General features: G+C 46.3%; 1 protein-coding gene across 3 annotated transcripts; it reads left to right on the top strand.

Annotated features, from left to right (window-relative positions):
• The first annotated feature begins 210 nt into the window (after positions 1-210).
• LOC109751238 (peroxidase 42) lies at positions 211-21558 on the top strand. Of its 3 annotated transcripts, none has more exons than XM_020310129.4 (4): positions 211-490; positions 19988-20371; positions 20452-20637; positions 20720-21558. In XM_020310129.4, exons 2-4 carry the CDS (start codon positions 20108-20110, stop codon positions 21314-21316), a joined length of 1047 nt encoding a protein of 348 aa, XP_020165718.1. In that variant the 5' UTR covers positions 211-490; positions 19988-20107; the 3' UTR covers positions 21317-21558. The 3 variants fall into 3 exon arrangements, with proteins under 3 accessions (XP_020165718.1, XP_020165720.1, XP_020165717.1); XM_020310131.4 differs by having other exon boundaries at positions 216-490; positions 20048-20371; XM_020310128.4 differs by having other exon boundaries at positions 226-490; positions 19983-20371.
• Positions 21559-24339: the final 2781 nt, after the last annotated feature.

Genomic DNA, 24339 nt, shown 5'->3' with positions numbered 1-24339 from the left:
GCAGTGCGCGAGAGGGCGCAACCGAAACCACCCATGACGGTGACCGGCCACGCCCGCGGTTCACCCATGGAACACGACTAGGTGACTCGCGCCAGCTGGGGCTCGCTCACGGGCGCGCCTGACGCCGCCCAATGACGGTGACCCGGCGCAGCCCGCTGGGTCGAGTGAAAAAATGGCTAGACAGTCGACGTCATGGGGCTCCACGTACCACTTCTAGCCAAAGTACGAGCTTATCGTCACCTCCAGCAATCAGCAGCCACCCGAAGCCTTCTTTCCCCCAAATCTTCGGCAAGAGCTAGTGCCTTCCGGCAAGCAATTGCCTCCATCGTTATCGGTGAAGCCAGCGTCGATTACGCGGGACGCTCCCAAGAAGCTGACGTCCGCCGCTACCGCCCCTCGAGCCTGCTTCTTCGCAGGAGCAGCATCGGCATTGACCTTCACACAGCCATAGGGGGCGGGATCCACTTCGTCCGACTCGCACGAGCAGCAGGTACCAATTCGTTGCCCCTCTTCTGTGATGTAGTTGATTGTTCTTATAGAAATCGCTGAACCAATCCGTAAGTTGACATTGGACTTTGATATGCCTCTTTCGTGGATCGCTGAACCAATCCCACATCATGACTACTATTTTCACAAACTCTTCCTCCGACAGTGAGTCGATTAGATGGAAGGTCCACTGTTTAGCATTGATATCCTGTGTGCTCGCAAGATGTTTGACAATATGCTCCTATGCCGGGATGTCATACACTCCAGGAGTGCGATATGACAGCAAGTCCTTAATGATGTCAGCATTACACTATGTAATGATTTTACTATGTCATCAAAATCTCTACCTCAAAAGAAAAATGTCATCAATATTTTCCGGTATTTTTTCTGTTCTTTAGCATTACTTTGATGCATATGATTTTTTTTCATAAAAAGGTGAAGTATGGATATATCTTTTGTTCCGTAATCAGAAATTTTGGTTCACTATAGTCACGAATTTCTGTTGCTGAATTTGGCCATCTTTTTGTTCTGCGGTCACAATTTTTTTTATTTAACATAGTCAAATATTTGGTGTGTTGCAATCACATGTTGAAAAATGTTCTGTTCACTGCAGTGAAATGTTCGGTTCATTCTAGATTGTCTGTTTTTTTGTATTCAATGTTCGGTTCATAAAAACACAAACGTGTGGTTCCAACATGTGTCATACAAAATAAATATTTTTGGAAATTCCCCTTTTGGGAGGCTTGTATGCAATCTGGCAAGCAACAGCCATAGCCAATTTGGTATTTCTAAAATAAAACTTCTATATGAGGTTGAGGTTGGTTTATGAAGAAAGAGATGGAAAATAATACAAATAGGAAATGAGATTCCAGTTACATTTGTTGCTATAATATCGACAATGTTGTCTAGCAAATCAAGATGCTAATGAAATACAAAAACAGTTTGGAGTTATAAGTTAGTCCGAAACAAGTTGGGTAGGCTAGAGGTGGAACCCATAAGATCTCGCGACCAACTCATGGCTCTGGCACATGGATAGCAAGCTTCCACGCACCCCTGTCCATAGCTAGTTCTTTGGTGATACTCCAATCCTTCAGGTCTCTCTTAACGGACTCCTCCCATGTCAAATTCGGTCTACCCCGCCCTCTCTTGACATTCTCCGCACGCTTTAGCCGTCCGCTATGCACTGGAGCTTCTGGAGGCCTGCGCTGAATATGCCCAAACCATCTCAGACGATGTTGGACAAGCTTCTCTTCAATTGGTGCTACCCCAACTCTATCTCGTATATCATCATTCCGGACTTGATCCTTCCTCGTGTGGCCACACATCCATCTCAACATACGCATCTCCGCCATACCTGATGTTGAACATGTCGCCTTTTAGTCGGCCAACACTCAGCGCCATACAATATTGCAGGTCGAACCGCCGTCCTGTAGAACTTGCCTTTTAGCTTTTGTGGCACTCTCTTGTCACAGAGAATGCCCGAAGCTTGGCGCCACTTCATCCATCCGGCTTTGATTCGATGGTTCACATCTTCATCAATACCCCCATCCTCCTGCAGCATTGACCCCAAATATCGAAAGGTGTCCTTCTGAGGTACCACCTGCCCATCAAGGCTAACCTCCTCCTCCTCACACCTAGTAGTATTGAAACCGCACATCATGTACTCGGTTTTACTTCTACTAAGCCTAAACCCTTTCGATTCCAAGGTTTGTCTCCATAACTCTAACTTCCTATTTACCCCCGTCCGACTATCGTCAACTAGCACCACATCATCCGCAAAGAGCATACACCATGGGATATCTCCTTGTATATCCCTTGTGACCTCATCCACCACTAAGGCAAAAAGATAAGGGCTCAAAGCTGACCCTGATGCAGTCCTATCTTAATCAGGAAGTCATTACTGTCGACATCACTTGTTCGAACACTTGTCACAACATTATCGTACATGTCCTTGATGAGGGTAATGTACTTTGCTGGGACTTTCTGTTTCTCCAAGGCCCACCACATGACATTCTGCGGTATCTTATCATAGGCCTTCTCCAAGTCAATGAACACCATATGCAAGTCCTTCTTTTGCTCCCTGTATCTCCCCATAAGTTGTCGTACCAAGAAAATGGCTTCCATGGTTGACCTCCCAGGCATGAAACCAAACTGATTTTTGGTCACGCTTGTCATTCTTCTTAAGCGGTGCTCAATGACTCTCTCCCATAGCTTCATTGTATGGCTCATCAGCTTAATTCCACGGTAATTAGTACAACTCTAAATATCCCCCTTGTTCTTGAAGATTGGTACTAATATACTCCGTCTCCATTCTTCTGGCATCTTGTTTGCCCGAAAAATGAGGTTGAAAAGCTTGGTTAGCCATACTATCGCTATGTCCCCAAGGCTTTTCCACACCTCAATGGGGATACAATCAGGGCCCATCGCCTTGCCTCCTTTCATCATTTTTAAAGCTTCCTTGACCTCATACCCCTGGATTCGCCGCACAAAACGCATCCTGGTCTCATCAAAGGAGTCGTCCAGTTCAATGGTAGAACTCTCATTCTCCCCATTGAACAACTTGTCGAAGTACTCCCGCCATCTATGCTTAATCTCCTCGTCCTTCACCAAGAGTTGGTCTGCTCCGTCCTTGATGCATTTGACTTGGCCAATATCCCTCGTCTTCCTCTCTGGATCGTGGCCATCTTATAAATGTCCCTTTCGCCTTCCTTCGTGCCTAACCGTTGGTAGAGGTCCTCATATGCCCGACCCCTTGCTTCACTGACAGCTCACTTTGCGGCCTTCTTCGCCATCTTGTACTTCTCTATGTAGTCTGCACCCTATCCAGGTATAGGCGTCTGAAGCAATCTTTCTTCTCTTTAATCGCCTTCTGCACATCATCATTCCACCACCAGGTATCCCCCATCTTCGCTTCTCCTTCCCCTGGACACTCCAAACTCCTCCGAGGCCACCTTACGAATGCAAGTCGCCATCTTCATCCACACATTGTCCGCATCCCCTCCTTCCTCCCAAGGGCCCTCTTTGAGCACGAGTTCGAGAGAAGAGTCCCCGGGAAAAAAAGTTCGAGAGAAGAGAATAGGTGTACTGATTCATCGGAATATGAATTTTGTACGAGATGCCTATGTTTTCCCAGAAATTATATTTGCAAGGCATGCTTATAAGATGAGAAAGGATGCACTTAGCATCTCCTCTCTTGTTGTGTTCAAATGGTTCCTTTTTATGTCACCCCTAACGAGGGCAACTATAGCAGACACTAATAAGCACATAAACAGGTAAAAAAAATCCACTTTAGCAGAAAACCAATATCATCCTCAATAGTAAAAAAATTGGGTGCACTTTAAAACACCTTTTTGAAACTTCAAATATGAAGTTTCAAAACCAAAATTTTGTGTGCACTCTATATCTCCCAATGTGCGGTGAGAAATTTCCGACCAACCGCTCGCCTCCCAATACCTTCTTCCCTTCCGTTCGACCGCTCCTCGCCAGGCTTCTGCCTTCTCTGCCCATTTCGCGCCACCAAACCATGTCCATACGCGAGCACCATGAGCGATGCCGGCTGACAAGCAGCAATGGCAGCTGCCGGAGGCAGATTTGCGCGTGAGAGGGAGTGGGGAAGAGGAATTGAGAGATGCCGTCCGTCGAGCAGCCGCTCGAGCCTCACTCGCGCATGGCCATTGACACGTAGGCCACAACAGCCCCCCCACACCCCCCCGGCCCTCGCCCCCGCCTCCCCCCCCCCTGGTCGCTCCGGTGCGGCGCCATCAACACCGGCTCCGGGACAGCGGCGGCGCATCATCCTTGACTGCAAGGCTACTGGCTTCACTGTGGCACGGTGCCTCCACCTCCCAAGCTCTTATCCGGCCGAGGAAATCCGTCCAGGCGCACGCCAGCAACTTGCCCTATCCCTTCTTCCCAGCGGGAGGCAGCAGCACGCTGAGGCCAGCCGTGACGAGGTAGAGCAAGAGGGCGGTGGCTTGGATAGGGTAACGGAGCACAACAACGAGACGCTACCACAGAAAAGGTCATAGGTGACGGTCCCAAATGGTACATATGTGATGGGCCCTAGGCCCGTCACTGCGGCCCCGTCATGGGTACGTTTGGACCGCCCGTCACATATCTACTCCCTCCGTTCCCAAATATTTGTCTTTCTAGACATTTCAAATGGCCACAACATACGGATGTATATAGATATATTTTAGAGTAGATTCACTCATTTTGCTTCGTATGTAGTCACTTGTTAAAATCCCTAGAAAGACAAATATTTGGGAACGGAGGGAGTAGTAACCCACATGTGACGGGCCCATATTTTCTGCCCGTCACATACATTAGTTTTGCAGTAAAAAAGAAATACTAAAATCATAAAAAATGATAAAATATCAAAATTATTTTTTGAACAGCAATAAATGAAAATGTTGACATTCAATTCATTCATTCATATGAAACCATCAACGGTGTAATTACATCGATCCATTTATATTGAAATGAAGTCAATTACAAGTAGCGCTAGTTCGCCTTCTTCTCCATCGGCGCCGTTGCAAAATCATCCCATCCGCTATGGAATTCGCCTATATCCCTGATCACCTGAGTATTGATTAGACGGCAGAGCATGTTTTGGATGCGATGGAAGTCCTTCCTGAAATCATAATGTTCATCATTGCAAACATGCATGCAATGCTTCTCGAAGTCTGTTCTGGTAGTCCATGCAGGGTTTGATAGGCGAACCCAATCATCCATGGCGGCCAAGACAAAGAAGGCGCACAGGTCGCTACCCTCCGGCTGTTGCCTACACGGGAAGTTGAAGTAATGATGCATCTTGCCTTTGAAGAACTGCGTGCATCCTCGGGCCTTTGTCGCAACATCCCATGCTGCGTCGATGGCGGTTTATCATCTCGTTTTTGGCGCCTCAGGGAGTCGTAGTAGCACACCACCCCCAAATCTGTGGCGATGATATCGATAGCCAATGACCCGAGGAAGACAATACTTTTCTGGGAAGATAGTTGGAAAGATCAGCCACTAGCAATCCAATACCCTGAGCTTCACCCTTTTGCTATTAGCAATAACAACTCAGTGGCTGATATGGCCAATGGCCAGGAGCTTGCAGATAAGTTCCACAGACCTTTGTCAATCCATGCTCATTCCCAATTCATCACTCTGCAACAGGCCCTCACTCAGATCAATCTCACTGATGAGAAGGATTTGTGGTTCTACAAATGGCACAAGACTCAATACTCATCCAGACAGGTGTACAAACACATCATGGGGAATTATGTTAGCCACTGCATCTTTAAGTGGTTGTGGAAATGTGCAAGTAGAATAAATCACAAGATTTAACCCTAAGGCACAAATCAATGTCCAAGTGCATACATCAGAACACGTGTAAGAACCAAAATAAGGGAAATTGATCGATCTACTCTTTCTTCACTCACAGAGACAAAATCATGAATATTTGGTACAAGTTCGAGGTAGATCGGAGGTAAGATACCCCGACTTAGCAGTACAGAGTCTAGGGTTCTAAGCTAAGCTATGAATTGGGGAAAATATCGACTTATCCCGAGGCTTCTCGAGCTACAGGTTATAAGGACGGAGAGCCAGCTCAGCGGCTGTTACTGTTGTAACAGTTACAAAACAGTGGTTGCGTTTAGTCTGGTAGGAGACGCGAGGATTCATCCGAGCCGTCGATCTTCTTGCACCTGAGCCGTTGGATAGCTGAAACTTCTGCTTCTGTCTTCTCTTCAGTAGTACCTTGGTTCTGGTCCTGACAATGCCGCCGCCATGACGAGCGCCTTGTCCTCAAGGCGAAACAGCTTGTGTCCTGGGAACGTTTTGTTGAGAAAAGCTGCGTCTTCCCATGTTGCATCATCCGGAGCCAAACTTTCCCATTGCACTAGGCACTGCCCTACCGGGTTCTTGTTCCTCTGTATAACACGCCTGTCTAGAACTGCCACTGGGATTGTTTTAATGTAGCCCTCCGGAGTGACCAGTGGTACATGTGGGAGAGGAACTGCTTGATGGCCAATATGCTTCTTTAGTTGACTGATGTGGAATACTGGATGTATGTTAGATCCTTCAGGCAACAGAAGTTTATAAGATACCTCTCCAATCTTCTCTATGATCTTGTATGGCCCATAGAACTTTGATCTGAGCTTCAACGATCCCCTCAGCCCAAAAGTATTTTGTCTGTAAGGTTGGATTTTCAGATACACATTGTCTCCCACCTGGAAGGCTCTTTCAGTTCTATTTTGGTTAGCAAAATGTTTAATTCTGCTTTGAGCATGTTCCAGGTTTGCTTTCAGCCGCTGGATCATGTGCTCTCTTTCAGATATAGTGAGTGCTGCTTCAGGAGAGAGAGATGCATCCACTGCAAACTCACCAATCTGTGGAGGTTTGTACCCATAGAGTGCTTGAAAAGGAGTGCATTTTAGTGAAGAATGGTAGCTTGTGTTGTACCAGAGCTCAGCTAGAGGTAGCCACTTGATCCACTTCTTAGGTTCTTGGAAAACCATGCCTCGGAGGTAAGCTTCTAAGCACTGATTCACTCGCTCCGTTTGCCCATCTGTTTGTGGGTGAGAGGCTGTGCTGAACCTGATCTTCACTCCAAAAGCTGCAAATAATTCCTGATATAATTTGCTTGTAAAGATGGTGTCCCTGTCAGAGATGATACAGATAGGAAGACCATGTAGCTTCACCACATTATCCATGAGTGCTTCAAATACAATCTGTACTGTAAATGGATGAGCTAGAGGAATGAAATGAGAATACTTGGTGAAACGATCGACCACCACCAGTATGACCTCTTTCCCTTGTGATTTGGGTAAGGCAGTGATGAAATCCATGGTGATATGAGCCCAAGCCATGTCTGGTACAGGTAGTGGTTGTAATAGGCCAGGTGGATGTATATGTTCCACTTTGTTCAGTTGACACACAGGGCATTGTGACACAAACTGTTCTATGTCCTTTCTCATGTTTGGCCAGTAGAACACTCTTTTAAGTCTGTAGTATGTAGCCTTAATTCCAGAGTGGCCTCCTAGAGCAGAAGTATGGAATGTTTGTAACAATTGGTGCCTGAAATTGTTGCTAGCTCCTACATAGATTCTGTTGTTGTATTTAATGAGATCATTTTGAACAGCAAACTTGGGAGTTGGTCCTGTATCAGCAGCTACCTTCTTTAACAAGTTTGCACTGTCCTGATCTTGTTGGTAGCTCTTTTTAACATCTTCAGTCCATGTTGGGACTAGCACAGTCATGCTGGAGCAACAAGAGCTGCTAGGAAATCCTTTCCTGGACAAAGCATCAGCTACTACATTCTCTTTCCCTTTCTTGTATTCTATGGTATAATCATATTCCAACAGTTTTAGTAGCAGCTTGTGTTGGACTCCTTCTGTCAACCTTTGAGTTGTCATGTACTTAAGAGAGTGTTGGTCTGTCTTAATTATTAAGGAATTTCCCCAGATATAATGCCTCCACTTTTTGAGAGCTTCCAATATAGCCATAGCTTCTTTTTCATAAATAGATTGAGCAGCAGATTTGGGTCCTAAACTTCTGCTGAGAAAAGCAAGTGGCCTTCCTTTCTGCATGAGTACTGCTCCAAGCCCTGTTGCACATGCATCAGCTTCAATGGTGAAGGGCAGAGAAAAATCTGGCATTGCTAAAACTGGGCAGCTTGTCATTGTCTGTTTCAACAGCTGAAAGGCTTGCTTTTGTGTAGTACCCCACTGAAATGCATCTTTCTTCAGCATATCATGTAGTGGTCTGCAGATTTGCCCATAGTTCTTTACAAACCTTCTGTGATACCCAGTTAAGCCCAAAAATCCTCTTAGTTGGGACACATTTTCAGGTTCCTCCCAGTCCAAAACTGCTTGGATTTTTCCAGGGTCTGTTGCTACTCCTTCAGCTGAAATGATGTGTCCTAGATATGCTACTTGATCAGTAGCAAAAGTACATTTTGACAGCTTGGCATATAACTGATGTTTTCTTAGTGCTGTAAGAGTCTTTTCGACATGTCTGATGTGGTCTTCCATTGATTTACTGAAAATCAACATATCATCAAAGAAGACCAATAGAAACTTGGGTTTTTCTGTTTCATTAACTTCCTCAGCTACTTTGTTCATGAGTCCCTGAAATGTGCCTGGGCCACATGATAACCCAAAAGGAACTACTGTATACTCATAGTGGCCCATGTGAGTTCTAAACGCTGTTTTGTGGATATCTTCAGGAGCCATTCGAATTTGATGGTACCCTGATCTCAGATCTAGTTTGGAGAATATTCTTGCTCCATGCATTTCATCCAACAAATCTTCAATTATTGGCATTGGAAACTTGTTCTTAACAGTCACAGCATTTAGTTCTCTGTAATCCACACATAATCTCCAACCCCCATCTTTCTTTCTGACCATGATAGCTGGAGAGGAAAAAGGACTGAAACTTTCTTGGATTTCTCCTTTTTTAATGAGCTGCTTTATAATCTCCTCCATAGCAGCTTTCTGGTAATGTGGAACTCTGTAGGGTCTTAGGTTTGGAGGTTTTGCTCCTTCTTGCAGAATGATTCTGTGATCACAATCCCTTTTTGGGGGCAGTTTTTGTGATTCTTCAAACACATCTGCAAAAGTATGTAACAAAGGTTGTAGTGCTCTGGGAGGAGGTTCAGGATTTTTGTTTTGTTCTGTCTCAATCTCCTGTACTTGTAGGATATATCCCATTACTCCCTTTTGTAATAACTTCTCCATTTTTGCTGCTGATACAATACACTTCTTCTTGGGAATTGTATAGTCAAACAAGGTCACTGGCTGTCCTTGTTTGGTTACAATTAAAATCCTTTCCACCAAGTTCAAACAGATTGGACTATATTGATATATCCAATCTGCTCCTATGATAATGTCATAAGAAGCAAGGTCTAACACTTTGAAACTACTGCTGAAGGTGTGGCCCTGAATTTTAAAACTTAACTCTGGCACTTTGGATAGTGACAACAGTTGCCCTCCTCCTGCTACAGTCACTTTCCTTGGTTGCATTGGTTGCTGGTAACAATTGCCTTTAATTGCAAACTCTTTGCTCATAAAGGTATCTGAAGAGCCACTGTCAAACAATGCTGTAGCTTTCTTTCCAGCAATTTCCACAATGAGAGAAAAAGTATTTGGTCCTGTAGTCCCCTCTGCAGCATTTCCAGAGATATGCATAGCTTGTGAAGCTTTTGGTATGCTGCTCTCAGGATTTTTCTCTTTATCTGGTGTGTTTGGGGCTGTATGATAAGCTTGTTCAGTAACCTGTACCTCTTCAGTGTCATCACTATCAGCTTCATAATCTACTTCTTGTAGTATGTGCAGAGTTTTCCCAATTTTGCATTTATGCTGTCTTGACCAAGGTTCTCTACAGTACCAACATGCTCTTGCATCTTTAGGAAAAGGTACTGAGTACTTTTCCTGATTAGGAACTTGCACTTGTAGTGGAGGGTTTGGCTGTCTGGCATTGTTTGAATATGATCTTGATTTATATCCTGAATAAGAAGACACTTTTCTTGCTGCTGCAGCTTTCTCATACACTTTGGCATACCAATAAGCTTCAATAATGCCTGTTGGTTTTTGTCCACAAACCTCGTGTTTGATGTCAGCTTTTAATCCTCCAATAAAACAGCTGAGTAAAAAAAATTCCTGCAAACAAGGGTGATCTCTCTTAACCAGTGCCACACAGTGCTCAAATTCATCTATATACTGAGCAACTGTTGTGTGTTGTTGTATATTCTTGAGGAGTTCCACTGCTTCATGCACACTTGCTTCAGAGAACCTGTCAGCTATCATCTGGCAAAATTGTTGCCATGTGATCATCTGCCATGGAACACAAATGTTCTTTAACCAGTTGGATGCTCTCCCTTGCAAATGACCTGTAGCCAAATTGACCCACTGATCATAGGGAGTGCCAGACATGTCGTAGAACTTTTCACAAGCAATTAACCATCCAATTGGATCTTCCCCACTAAACAGTGGTGTTTCCAACCTAGGTCCTTTTAACACAGCTTCAGCAAAATAAGAAGGTCCTCCCAGCTGAGTGGCATGCTGATTTCTCTGAGCATCATATAAGTTGCCCACTGCTTGGTATACTGGTGGTTGAGAGCACCCAGAAGTTGACATGTTGATGTACTGTCCTGTGATAGGATTGTATGTTGGAATTGGGTTGTACAGTGGGGCATTTATGGGAGCAAAATATCCACTATTACCAGAATATCCCAAGGTATGTGCCTGAACTGCTACGCTTGTACTTTCTGGAGTTTAACCTGAATTGTTGCTGTCCCTGTACTTCCTGTTGTTTCTCTGTGTGTACTCTTGTGCTCTCTGTGAACAGTTTTGTGTGAGGTATACCAGCTGCTACTTCTGATAGTTTGCTCATTGGAACACTTGCTTTGCTGTTGAATTCGTGATGCAAGTTTCTGTTCACTGGCTGTTGATCCTCACTTGCTGTATCTGATATAGGGATGACAGGAGATATACTGGCCCTCGCTGTCCCTGTACACACTGGTGGTGGAACAGTTGGTACACTACCTCTGTTTTCTGTATTCCCAAAGACAGTTTCTGAAGAATTTGCTGTAGTGTTTGCTGAATCTCTGAATTCATATCAGACAGCTTGGCCTCCACTTTAGGCATTGTCACCATCTCTGCCCGCAACTGGTTTACTTCCTGTCGAAGATCTTGGAGTCCTGCTATGTCAGCCCGCAGATCGGCCACTTCTTTCTCCACTCTGTCAACGGTGATCTGCACCTTCGCTCTTGTGTCTGCCATGGTTTTGACCTGTTACCGACGCCTGCCGATTCGAATCACCTCCTGCGACTCCTTGACGCACGGATCCCTGCAGAGACCGGAATTTTACCACCAGGAGAATTTCTCCTAGCAACCGTCTCGGACTCAAGGATCTGCGCCCGAATTTCACCACCGCTGCGTCGCCGCCACCGGAACACACCGCCGCCGCGAACAGGGAGGGACGGGAGGGATTTTACGAGAGATCCCAACCTCCTGCTCTCCGCTGCTCGAATCGCCGCCGTCCTCCTTCGCCGAGGACAAACCTGTTGCTCTGGATACCTTTGTAAGAACCAAAATAAGGGAAATTGATCGATCTACTCTTTCTTCACTCACAGAGACAAAATCATGAATATTTGGTACAAGTTCGAGGTAGATCGGAGGTAAGATACCCCGACTTAGCAGTACAGAGTCTAGGGTTCTAAGCTAAGCTATGAATTGGGGAAAATATCGACTTATCCGAGGCTTCTCGAGCTACAGGTTATAAGGACGGAGAGCCAGCTCAGCGGCTGTTACTGTTGTAACGGTTACAAAACAGTGGTTGCGTTTAGTCTGGTAGGAGACGCGAGGATTCATCCGAGCCGTCGATCTTCTTGCACCTGAGCCGTTGGATAGCTGAAACTTCTGCTTCTGTCTTCTCTTCAGTAGTACCTTGGTTCTGGTCCTGACAACACGGGTCCACATCAAGAAAATGGCTAGCTGGACATTCTAAGGCACAATTCAAAGTGGAGCACATATACCCATGTTTTGCCCCCCCCCCCCCCCCCCCCGCACCCCCATTGTTTTATAGTTACTCGTATTCCCGGTTGTGTGATTGAGACATCCAATCAATGGTTTGAGACACTAACAATTGTAAGCTGAATCCTTTGGGCTTCTCCATTTCCGTAGTTTCCTATCATGATTTGTTAGTGCATGGTACATGTTTTGAAATGACCTCATCAACGCATAATATTTTCTGTTTTGCTATTTCTTAGGCATCTAAGAAATAAGGAAAGTGCACTATTTCTAGAATAGCCTCGGCATCCGCATCAAAATTCATGGAATTTTCTATTTTTGGTATAACATTTTTGTTTTCTGTTTTCTGATTTTTGAGTTACTATAAGTAACTTTAACAAAATCAAAAACCGTGTGCAAGTTTAAAAAGTTACAAATAACTGTTAGAAAAAAATGTGTTTTCAACTTTGGAAAGTTAACAGTAACATTCAAAACTTATGTGTAACTTTTTTAATAATTATATGTAACTATATTGACTGACAAATAAATAGTTTTTCTTATTTCTCGGTTAACTGAAAGATAGATAGTAGACCCTAATGTTTTATGTCTTAGGGTAGTGTTGTATCTAAAGGGTACTTCATTTAATAAATTTAGGCTCAAAGCGAGTATGCCAACAATAAATTAATTAACGTGCCTAAGCTGTTGTGTAAGGATAGTATGCTAAGGGCACTCCAATGAGGCCATGGCAATGTCCCATAACTTGTGCCAACTCTGTAAAATCTTACGTGGATGAGAGAGAAATAAGAAAGAAAAGAGAGGTTTTTTCGCCAAAGAAAGAAAAGAGAGGTTGTATGTTAGACAACCAACAATATAACAAATATTTACATTTTCCTTGCTCCTCTCATTGTAGGTGTGGTCTGAATAGAATAAAAAAAATACGACAACAATTTATTGACAAACTTGCATAAAGATAATGTGGTGGACACCACAACCTTTTTTTCGTAATTAATTGGAGTTCCACATCAAGAAAATGGCTAGCTGGACACTCTTAAGGCCCAATGCAAAGTGGAGCACCTATAACCATGTTTTGCCCGCCCCCCCCCCCCCCCCCCCCCCCCTTTGTTTTATATTTACTCATATTCCTGGTTGTATGATTGAGACATCCAATCAATGGTTTGAGACACTTACAATTGTAAGCTGAATCCTTTGGGCCTCTCCATTTGCATAGTTTCCTATCATGATTTGTTAGTGCATGGTACATGTTTTGAAATCACCTCATCAACGCATAATATTTTCTGTTTTACTATTTCTTAGGCATGTAAGAAATAAGGAAAGTGCATTATTTTTAGGAATAGCCTCCGCATCCGCATCAAAATTCATGGAATTTTCTATTTTTGGTATAACATTTTTGTTTTCTGTTTTCTGATTTTTGAGTTACTAGTAACGTTAGCAAAAACAAAAACCATGCACAAGTTAAAAAAGTTACAAATAACTAAGAAAAAATTTGTTTTCAACTTTGGAAAGTTAATAGTAACATTCAAAACTGATGTGTAACTTTTTTAATAATTATGTGTAACTATGTTGATTGACAAATAGAGTTTTTCTTATTTCTCAGTCAACTGAAAGATAGATAGTAGACCCTAATGTTTTATGTCTTAGGGTAGTGTTGTATCTAAAGGGTACTTCATTTAATTAGGCTCAAAGCGACTATGCCAACAATAAATTAATTAACGTGCCTAAGCTGTTTTTTCTTGAAAAATAACCACCTTTATTAATTAGAAATAAGGGTTACATCGTCTATTAGAGGTTGTACAATTTCGACCAAAGGCTCCTCAATCCAACCCCTTGTCTCAGAAAATCTAGCTAATCTGGCAAGTTCATGAGTGTTAGAGTACGTAATGGGCCTAATGGCCTAGACTAACGGTTGATTAGGTTGTAGTTCGAGGATAAGCTGCATGTCCAGGTGGGGTGTAGTGTTAGAGTACGTAATGGGCCTAATGGGCCTGGGCTAGCGGTATAGCCCGTTAGTCTTAGGGTTAATTAGAGATAAGAGTCGCTTGCTTAGGGGTCAAGTAAGCCTTGCTGAGGAGTCAAGTAAACCTCTCTATAAGGGGAGGAGATGTATTAATCTAATCAAGCAAGAATTAAGAAGGAAATCCGTTCCCTCTTGCCCGGCCATGGGCAAAAAGGCCTCCGGCCGGCCCTCTCGCGCCCTCCTTCTAACAACCACATAACAAGAGTCCTCAAGACCCGTCCACCGGGAAATTCCTCCTCAGCCGTGACCCTAGTACGGGCCTCCAGATCCTCACCTGGCGCGGGACAAGCAAATACTGGCGCAGCGGACTGTGGAACGGTGCAGAAGCCTCGGACAAGAATGGATACATGTGGTCCCAGAACGTCGATGACGGGGAAACCATCTACTCGACGTATAACACGGGCAACAGCTCCTCCCGGAGATCGCACTGGAAGCTGGACTACACAGGCGATTTGATACTCAGTATCTGGAGTGGCCAGTCATGGGTGGTTCTGTTCAAGCGCCCAGATGATGGCTGCCGCCAATACGGCTCGTGTGGTCCGTTTGGCTACTGCAGCATGCCCACCAGGGAGTGCAAGTGCCTTGATGGGTTCAAGCCGGCGGACGGCTTCAGCGCCAACTTCTCCAGAGGATGCGTGAGAAAGGAGGCGCTGACATGTCATGGCTACCATTTCTCGGCCTTGCCTGGGATGAAGGTGCCTGACAAGTTTGTGTATGTGAGGACCAGAAGCTTCGAGGAGTGCACTGCTGAGGCTGTGTTCGGGACAAAGGAATTTTACAGGATTCGTAGAGGTTTTCTTTCCGATGGATATCTTTCCTTCAGAGGCGTTCGGTACACAGGAATAGCCACACCGATTCCTCCGGTAATGTTTCCCATCCTCCATTTTTTACGGGAAGTAGAACATGCGCTCGGAGCTCATTTTTCGCGTAGGCCCGAGGCAAACAGGTGCAGCTCCGTGACTGCAGGTTTTGATGTGCTTGACTGTAAAAGCGGGGTGCACCTGGTTTAGGAGAACCACGCAAGGACACAAAGCAAAAAGGTAGTGGTGCATGTGGTCTGTGTTCACGTGTGGCAATGATTCATCAAGAGACATGCACGGCCGGTTCCCCTTAATTTTTTAATACAACCATTAGTTTATTCTATCTCCTATGCTGGCTTCCTGCGTTTCGAACACCACTGGTCGAACTTAATCCTATTCCTACGCATTTTTCCATTCCTTTGTTTTGCATACCTTCGTTCCAAACAGGGCCTGAGTGTGAGCGTAACTGCTCCTGCACCGCGTATGCTTACGCCAACTTCTACTTCTACTACTTTAGGCAAAAAATGTGCATATGGAAATTTAGCCAAAATTCAGATTAATCCCTCTATAAACATATATAAGACGTTTAGATCACTACTTTAGTGATCTAACATATCTTAGATCACTACTTCAATGATCAAATGCCTTTACACTCTGTTCCTACAGGCGGAAGGAGAGATCATATTCAGTGCAAAAACTGAATGCTTACACTCTGCTTAAAATGAAAAAAAACATCGAGCAATATTCAGTGCAGAAACTGAATACATGCTCATTTGATGAGAAAAAGGGTTTCCCCCCGCTTTATATTATAAAGCATACCACCAAGCATCCAAAGTCACAAAGTCAAGTACAATAAGTTATAGAATCATGCTGGGGGCACAGCAAGACAAGCCCCAAATAAAGCTAAAAGGAGACTCTAATCCGGCTCGGGAGGAGGAGGTGGTGGCGGTGGAGGAGGAGCAAAAGACGTTGCCGAGGCACGAAGACCCGCCATGATGTTGTCGATGGCGCCTCGGTCGCTCCGCTTACTAAGCGATCTCCAGAGCTGCAAGAAGCCACACATTTTGTAGATCACATCAGTCACGTGAGACGGAATCACTCGTTCGATGACTAATTTATTGCGGGTACACCAAAGGGACCAGGCAAGGGTACCTAGCGCGACCCAAATGGGGGCGCGCCTAGACCCGGGGAGCCTAAAGACCTCCCCAAACAAATCTGGGAGGTTGTCATGGCACCATGTGCCCCCAACCACCTCCCGGAAGCAACTCCATAAGAACTGAGCTGCCGGGCACCGGAAGAAGATGTGGTTGCAATCTTCCGGTACCAGACAAATGGGGCAGAGACCATCCCCAGGTCCATGACGCTTACGGACCTCAGTGCCTGAGGGGAGGCGTCCTCTAACCCATTGCCATAAGAATATACGGATCTTCAGGGGGAGTTTGATTTCCCAAAGCACCGCGAGCTCCACTGGACTAGGAGGAGGAACAATCGCCTGGTAAAGAGATCTAGTCGAAAATCTACCGCTTGGCTCGAGGTGCCAAGAAAGCGCATCCGGCTCCAGGGAGGGGGAGTGTAGGGCAACACACTCAAGTAACTCCTCCCATTGCACGAGTTCAACCGCCCCGAAGGTGCGGCGGAAGGCAATCGCGCCTAGATTCACTAGGGCCGCAGCCACGGGGATCTGTGGGCTTACACAGATAGAGAATAGCGCAAAAAAGCGATCTGCAAAGGGGCAGGAACCCGCCCATCTGTCCAGCCAAAATAGGGTGGCAGCACCGGAGCCTATCTGGATGGAGGTCCCAATGCGCAGGACCGGTAACAGAGGGATCACCGATTGCCAGAATTGGGAACCTCCAGACCTAGATGCAAACGCAAGCGGTTGCCGCGAAGGTACTTCCCACGGATAATCTGAAGCCACAGGCCACCCTCCTCAGTCTGGATCCGCCAAAGCCATTTGGACAGGAGGGCGATATTCATTAAATAACCCCCAAGCCTCCCTGGTCCTTCAGTTTACAGATCTCGGACCACTTGACCATGTGGTACTTCTGTTTATTGTTCTCGCCCGCCCAAAAGAATCGGGAGAGTAGTTTGGTAACTTCATGATGGAGGGATTCGTGTAGACTATAGAATCCCATGATATACATCAATAAGCTAATAAGGGAGGAGTTCATTAGAATCACTCGAGCGGCTTTGGAAAGCCATCTCCCTTGCCAAGGCTCCATTCTAGGTTGGAGCTTGGCGATTATTGGACGGAAGTCCTTCTCCTGGAGCCGTGCGTCACTGAGGGGCATGCCAAGATAGGTCATCGGGAAGGACCCCAAGCGGCAGTTCAAATGGTTAGCAATCCGCTGAGCCTCCCCTTGAGAATATCCCAAGACCATTACCTTGCTCTTGGCAAAGTTTATCTTGAGGCCCGACATTTCCTGGAAGCAGAGGAGGAGGAATTTGAGATTCTGAATATCTTCGTCGGACCCTTCCACCATCATAATGGTGTCATCCGCATATTGGAGGTGGGTCAAACTCCCATGGGCCACCAAATGGGGGCAAATCCCCCTGATGTGACCCGCGCGCTTGGCCAAGTCCAGAATCGAGGCGAGCGCATCAACCACAAGGTTGAAGAGAAATGGGGAGATCGGGACTCCCTGTCGGACCCCTTGGCCAGTCAAGAAGTAAGGTCCAACCTCCCCATTAATGTTTACAGCCGTCCGGCCACTCGTAACTAACTGCATCACCCGGGCCACCCAGTGAGGGTCGAAGCCACGCTTCAGCAACACTTTCCGAAGGAAGGACCAATGAACGGTATCATAGGCTTTATGGAAATCGATCTTGAAGAACACCGCACGGAGGTGTTTGCTCTTAACCTCATGGATAATCTCATGGAGGGCAAGGATCCCATCCAAGATATATCTCCCTTTCGTGAAGGCCGACTGGTTCGGATGATGAATCCGGGGAGCAATAAGGGCCGCCCTAGTGGCGTACCCTTTCGCGAGGATCCGAAATATCACATTGAGCACTGTGATAGGGCGGAATTGTCTAATGTCCGCCGCACCCGGTACCTTGGGAATCAAGGAAATAATCCCGTAGTTAAGTCGGGACACGTCTAGGGTTCCCCTAGAAAATTCGCTGAAAAGATCAAGAATGATATTCTTAACCATCGGCCAGAAAGCCTGAAAAAACGGACCGGCAAGCCATCGGGGCCTGGGGCCGAGGTCGGGTTCATAGCTTTGACAAAAGTCTCAACTTCCGCAGCATCGAAGGGGGCAAGCAGGGTTGCATTTTCCTCGGGGGAAATCTGTTGGTCGCGCGACCAGATGTGGTCGGCAAGGGCGACACCATTTTGCGGCCGCCCCTGAAATAGTGACTTGTAAAAGTCGTCAACTAGCAGGCGGATAGCCTGGGGGTCTTGAAACAACTGTCCACCCTCCTAAAGGAGGGGGATGGAACAACGTCGCCTACGGCCATTGGCGATAGCCTGGAAGTAAGCCGTGTTGGCATCCCCAAATAGCACCCAGTTAATGGAGCCGCGTTGGCGCCAAAACTCTTCCTCCTTGGAGTAAATCTCCATGAGGGAATCCTCCAAATTATATCTATGCATCCATTCCTCAGCGGAGATCCCTGCGATATCTGCACGGAGGTTAAGAGCCCGGATCTCCTCGAGGAGGGAGGCCTTCTGAATCCGAAGATCTCTCCCAATGTTCGCCCCTCATTTCGGAGTAGAAACTGAATATATTCAGTGCAGAAACTGAATACATGCTCATTTCGGAGTAGAAACGGAATATATTCAGTGCAGAAACTGAATACTAGTGCTTAAAGTGAATCATCAATCTCAAAGAGAGCTTTCCGAACATCCTCGGACGAATAGGGGGCGAGAAGAGCAGTATTCATCTCATCAGTCACTTTCCTTCGCACAAGAGAAAGAACCTCCGGGCTCGGTTGGGTAACTTCAGATGAAAATAAGTTTGAAAAATACCCCTTGATGTGATCCTTTAATTCTGTATCTTGCAACCAAACACCTGTGTCATCCAAAAGCTTTTTTATCTGGTTTCTTTTCTTTCTGGCACTAGCCGCATTGTGGAAGAAGGAGGTGTTACGGTCCCATGCAATAGCCAATTGGCTCGACCGCGTTGTAACCAGTAAATCTCCTCTTGTTCTAGAATAGTATGCTAAGGGCACTCCAATGAGGCCATGGCAACGTCCCATAACTTGTGCCAACTCTGCAAAATCTTACGTGGATGAGAGAGAAATAAGAAAGAAAAGAGAGGTTGTATGTTAGACAACCAGCAATAACAACAAGTACAATTATATTTTTCTTGCTCCTTCTCTCATTGTGGGTGTTGTCTTAATAGAATAAAAAATACAGCAACAATTTATGGCAAACTTGCAAAAAGATAATATGGACACCACAACCTTTTTTTTCTGTAATTAATGGAGTTTCACATCAAGAAAATGGCTAGCTCAACAACCAACCACCTGCTATACCCATGTAAGTATGTAATCTCCATGGTTCAGTTTTTTTAATATAAAGGCAGTGAGAGTTTTCTCTCACTGTCATTCAAGGTTCAATAAAAATGCAGAGTTGGAGCACTTGGAAGGGCCTTAGAATGCTGGGTTACTTATCTTATAGGGATGATACAACAGTGCCACTTTGGATTTGCTCGTTCCTTTCTGCTATAAACAATTTGGCAAAACCTGAAGCAGAATTAGAGCAAAAGAAATTATGTCTGATGAGCATACACTTGGATTACAAAAGAACTAGAATGTGTACAATATCAGATGAACGATGTAATTCTATCCAAGATCAATCTTTGCTGAATTCGACGAAAGTCGCAGTGTATGCAATTACAACCTCCTTTTTGAGGGTCTTACGCATTAGGAATCTTTGAGATTCCCTAAAGACTTGCCACTAGTGTTGAGATCGTAGAAATGAGGGGATCGCACTAGACCACCAGCACCACCATCGGCGAAAGTTACCACGCACATGGGTTGTCGACAAACCACGTGTAGACTTTAGGGAAACCGGGAATAATCAAGACTTCTTCCCCTCACAGTCATGGAAATACTGCAGGCACACAACCATTAATTAATCAGTAGAGGTACATTTTTTGGATCACCACATGGTCATTCTGTAGCTTGCTAGCGACTTGATCCAGTGCATGTGCTCTGTAGCTCAGATCGGCATCAGCTGCAGAGGTGTGCTCGTCTTATACATGACAGCATCTCGTTGACGCCAGGAAGCCACACTCCGGCAGCTGCAGCGAATTTACACTGCAGGTCGAGGCTAGCTGAGATCCATGGCGTCGAGCAGGGCGATCTTGGCCATGGGCCTCCTTGCCGCCGTGCTGTCCCCCGCCTTGTCAACGCGGTCGTTTATCTCCATGCCAGCCGACGTGAGTAGTCCTGTGACCCTGGCCAACGGCCTCTCCTACGGCTACCACGCCAACTCCTGCCCACAGCTGCAAGACATCGTGTGGCCGATCGTGGAGAGCGCGGTCCTGGGTGAGGTGGCCATCGCCGCCGGCCTCCTCCGTATCTTCTTCCACGATTGCTTTCCTCAGGTAGGGGGAGACTCTTGATTCCACTTTGAACTGCTCGTTATTTGTGTGTTTCTGCTTCAGCCTAACCGGCGGCACTTCAGGGCTGCGACGCGTCCGTCCTTCTGACGGGACCCAACAGCGAGCGGGACCTGCCGCCGAACCAGACGCTGCAGCCGCGTGCGATGCAGCTCATCGAGGACGTCCGCGTCAAGGTACACGCCGCCTGCGGCGCCACCGTCTCCTGCGCCGACATCATCGCCCTCGCCACCCGCGACGCCGTCTTCGTGGTACGTGCACACGTCGGTCGATGCTGTTTGTACTGTACAACAGAAACTTCTCCCTACCTCACTCGCGAAAGAACCTATGCAGGCCGGGGAAAGCGAAATGTTCTACTTCTACGACCTGCCGCTCGGCCGGTTTGACAGCCTCGAGCCGGCTAATAGCAGCGCCGTCTTCGACCTCCCGCAGTCCACCGCCGACGCCAACACGCTCATCAACGCCTTCAAGAGCCGCAACCTCGAGCCGATCGACCTCGTCGCGCTCTCTGGCGCGCACACCGTCGGGAAGGCGCAGTGCAGCTCCTTCAACAACCGCTTCTCCGAGGACGCCGACTTCGCCCGGAGGCTCGCCGCCAACTGCTCCAGCGACCCGAACCGGCTGCAGGACCTCGACGTGGAAACCCCCATCGTGTTGGACAACCAGTACTTCAAAAACCTGATGGAGGGAAAGGGGGTGTTCACCTCCGACCAAGTGCTCATCAGCGACGGGCGCACCGACTGGGCGGTCAAAGGCCTCGCCGAGAACAAATATTGGTTCTACAGCCAGTTCCGTGACTCCTTGGTGAAGCTGAGTCAGTACCAACCCGGAGGAAACGTGGGCGAGATCCGCCGCAACAGCTGCTTCGCGCCCAACGGACGGAGCATTCCCGCCACCGCCGGTGACGAGGGGGTCGCAGCCTCTGCTTGAGTTCACCGCTCACTACGGGATCCTCGTTTAGTTTGCTTGTAGTAAGAGTATAAGCTAGTGTGTACTCTGCTTCGTTCAATCCTCTTTCATGATGGCTCAGAACACGTTTGAAACAGTTGCACGGGGTTTGTTCACTCAGGTTTTGTTTTTGGCTGGCGGGCCATCGAGAGATTACGTGGATGAGGTATGTAATCTTATTTCCGACCGAGATATCCTATTTTGATATAAACGTTGGGTTTGTCCATGTCACATCTAGATGTGAGATAATATCTCACATCTAACATGATGTCACATTTTGTTTGTGGCTTTTTCATTGACAACTTTTTACAGCTGGTTCGTTTTTTTCTTTTTATGGTTGTCCAGCCAAGTTTCTCCGTTGGTGCTAACCAAGCTGAGTGCGTCTCAAGACTGGGCCGGTATACACAGCTAGGCATCGAAGCTTGTTTCTTTTTTTTAATCAGGCACCGAAGCTTGTTGGTTTGTAGCACACAGGAAAAAAAATCCTACGTGTGTTGTTTCGTCTTAGAAAAGGACAAGGAAAAATTGCAAGACAAAAGCCACAGTTAAGAAGGAATCGAACTACTAAGCTCCAACTACTTAAAGCGTGTCTTCTAGCCACTAGAACAAATGGATGTTTGTGACAATTAATCAGCGTGGATATTTAGGAACTCACTACATTGTCAACTTTGAAACTTTTTTGAACATTTATTAAAAAAATTGAACAAATTTATAGATGCAGAATATTTAATAAAAATGTGAACAATATTTGTAGTTGCAAACATTTTTGAGAACACAAACAATTTTTTAAAACATGAACAATTTAAAAATCTCAAAAAGTTTTTAAAATGCAATTAATTTTTTTAAAAATTGAATATTTTCTGAAACACCAACACTTTCCCAAAAACACGGACAATTTTTTTTAATTGTTATGTCACATCTAAGTATGACATCATCCCACGTATAGTCTCTTGTTTGTTTGTCCAAAAAAATACAATAGAGGATGAGTGTGCCTGGGCCGGTCCCTCCGCACACGGACAATTGTGAGTCGATGGTTGACTTGTAATTGGGGCCCCTACAAAATATATGCCCCCTAGTTGCGAGTCGAAGGTTGACTTGCAATTGGGCCCTAAAAAATACAAGCCTCGAGTTGCAAGTCGGGGGTGGACTTGCAACTAGGGTGAAAACAAAACAACACCCCCGAGTTGCGAGTCGAGGGTGGACTTTTAACTTGAGTGAATACAAACTACATCCCCCAAAGTTGCGAGTTGAGGGTGGACTTGCAACTAGGGCAACTACTAAACTACATCCCCAAGTTGCGAGCACATGGTTAACTTGCAACTGGGCCGAATACTTAAACTATATCCCTCGAGTTGCAAGTCGGGGGTGGACTTGCAACTGGGCCGACAAAAAACCCTAGTCGCGGGTCGAGGGTCAAATTGCAACTACCATGAAACAAGAAAAAAAACACCACCTAAGTTGCGAGTCGAGGGTGGCTTGCAACTAGGGCAACTACAAAAACTACATCTCGAGTTGCGAGCACATGGTTGACTTGCAACAGGGGCGATTACAAACTACATCCTCTCGACTTGCGAGTCGATTGTGGACTTGCAACTGGAGTGAATAGAAAATACATCCCCCCCCCCCCCCCCCCCCGAGTTGCGAGTTGAGCGTGCACTTGCAACTAGGGCAACTACAAAACTACATCCCCGAGTTGCAAGTCCGGGGTGGACTTGCACTTGGGCCGACAGAAAACCCTAGTTGCAGGTCGAGGGTAAAATTGCGACTACCATGAAACAAGAAAAAAACACCCCCCGAGTTGTGAGTTGACGGTGGACTTGCAACTAGGGCGACTACAAAAACTACATTCCCGAGTTGCAAGCACATGGTTGACTTGCAACTGGGGCGATTACAAACTACATTCCCTCGAGTTGCGAGTCGATTGTGGACTTTCAACAGGGCCGACAAAAACCCCTAATTACATGTCGAGGGTCTAATTGCAACTACCATGAAACAAGAACAAATGAACCCCCTGCCCCCCCCCCCGAGTTCTGAGTCGAGGGTGGACTTGCAACTAGGTCAACTACAAAATGACATCCCGAATTGCGAGTACATGGTTGACTTGCAACTTGGGCGATTACAAAAACTACATGGCTCGAGTTGCAAGTCGGGGGAGGACTTGCAACTGGGGGTGAAAACAAAACAACACCCCCCGAGTTGCGAGTCGAGGATGGACTTGCAACTAGGGCAACTACAAAAATGCAACCCCGAGTTGCGAGTACATGGTTAACTTGCAACTGAGGCTATTGCAAAAACTACATCCCTCGAGTTGCAAGTCAGGGTGGACTTGCAACTGGGTTGACAGAAAACTCTAGTTGCAGGTCGAGGGTCAAATTTCAACTACCATAAAACAAGAAAAAAAAACCAAGTTGCGAGTTGAGGGTGCACTTGCAACTAGGGAAACTACAAAACTAGATCCCGGAGTTGTGAGCACATGGTTGACTTGCAACTGGGGCGATTACAAACTACATTCCCTCGAGTTGCGAGTCGATTGTGGACTTGCAACTGGGCAGACAGAAACCCCTAGTTGCAGGCCGAGGGTCTAATTGAAATTAGCATGAGAAAGAAACACCCCCCGAGTTGCGAGTCGAGGGCGGACTTGCAACTAGCGCAACTACGAAACTAAATCCCTGAGTTGCGAGTACATGGTTGACTGGCAACTGCGGCGACTACAAAAACTACATGTCTTGAGTTGCAAGTAGGGGTGGACCTCCAACTAGGGTAAAAAAATAACACACCTCGAGTTGCGAGTCAAGGGTGGACTTCCAACTGGGCCGACAGAAAAACCCTAGTTGTGGCTCGAGGGTCAAAATTGCAACTACCATGAAACAAGAAAAAAATGCCCCCCTGAGTTGCGAGTCGAGGGTGGACTTGCAACTAGGGCAAACAAAAACTACACCCCGGAGCTGTGAGCACATGGTTGACTTGCAACATGGGGCGATTACACACTACATTCCCTCGAGTTG

The sequence above is a fragment of the Aegilops tauschii genome, chromosome 1, assembly GCF_002575655.3.
Source record: "Aegilops tauschii subsp. strangulata cultivar AL8/78 chromosome 1, Aet v6.0, whole genome shotgun sequence".
Lineage (NCBI taxonomy): Eukaryota > Viridiplantae > Streptophyta > Magnoliopsida > Poales > Poaceae > Aegilops > Aegilops tauschii.
The sequence above is the reverse complement of the archived record's forward strand: the minus strand, read 5'-3'. Positions and strand labels throughout refer to the sequence as shown.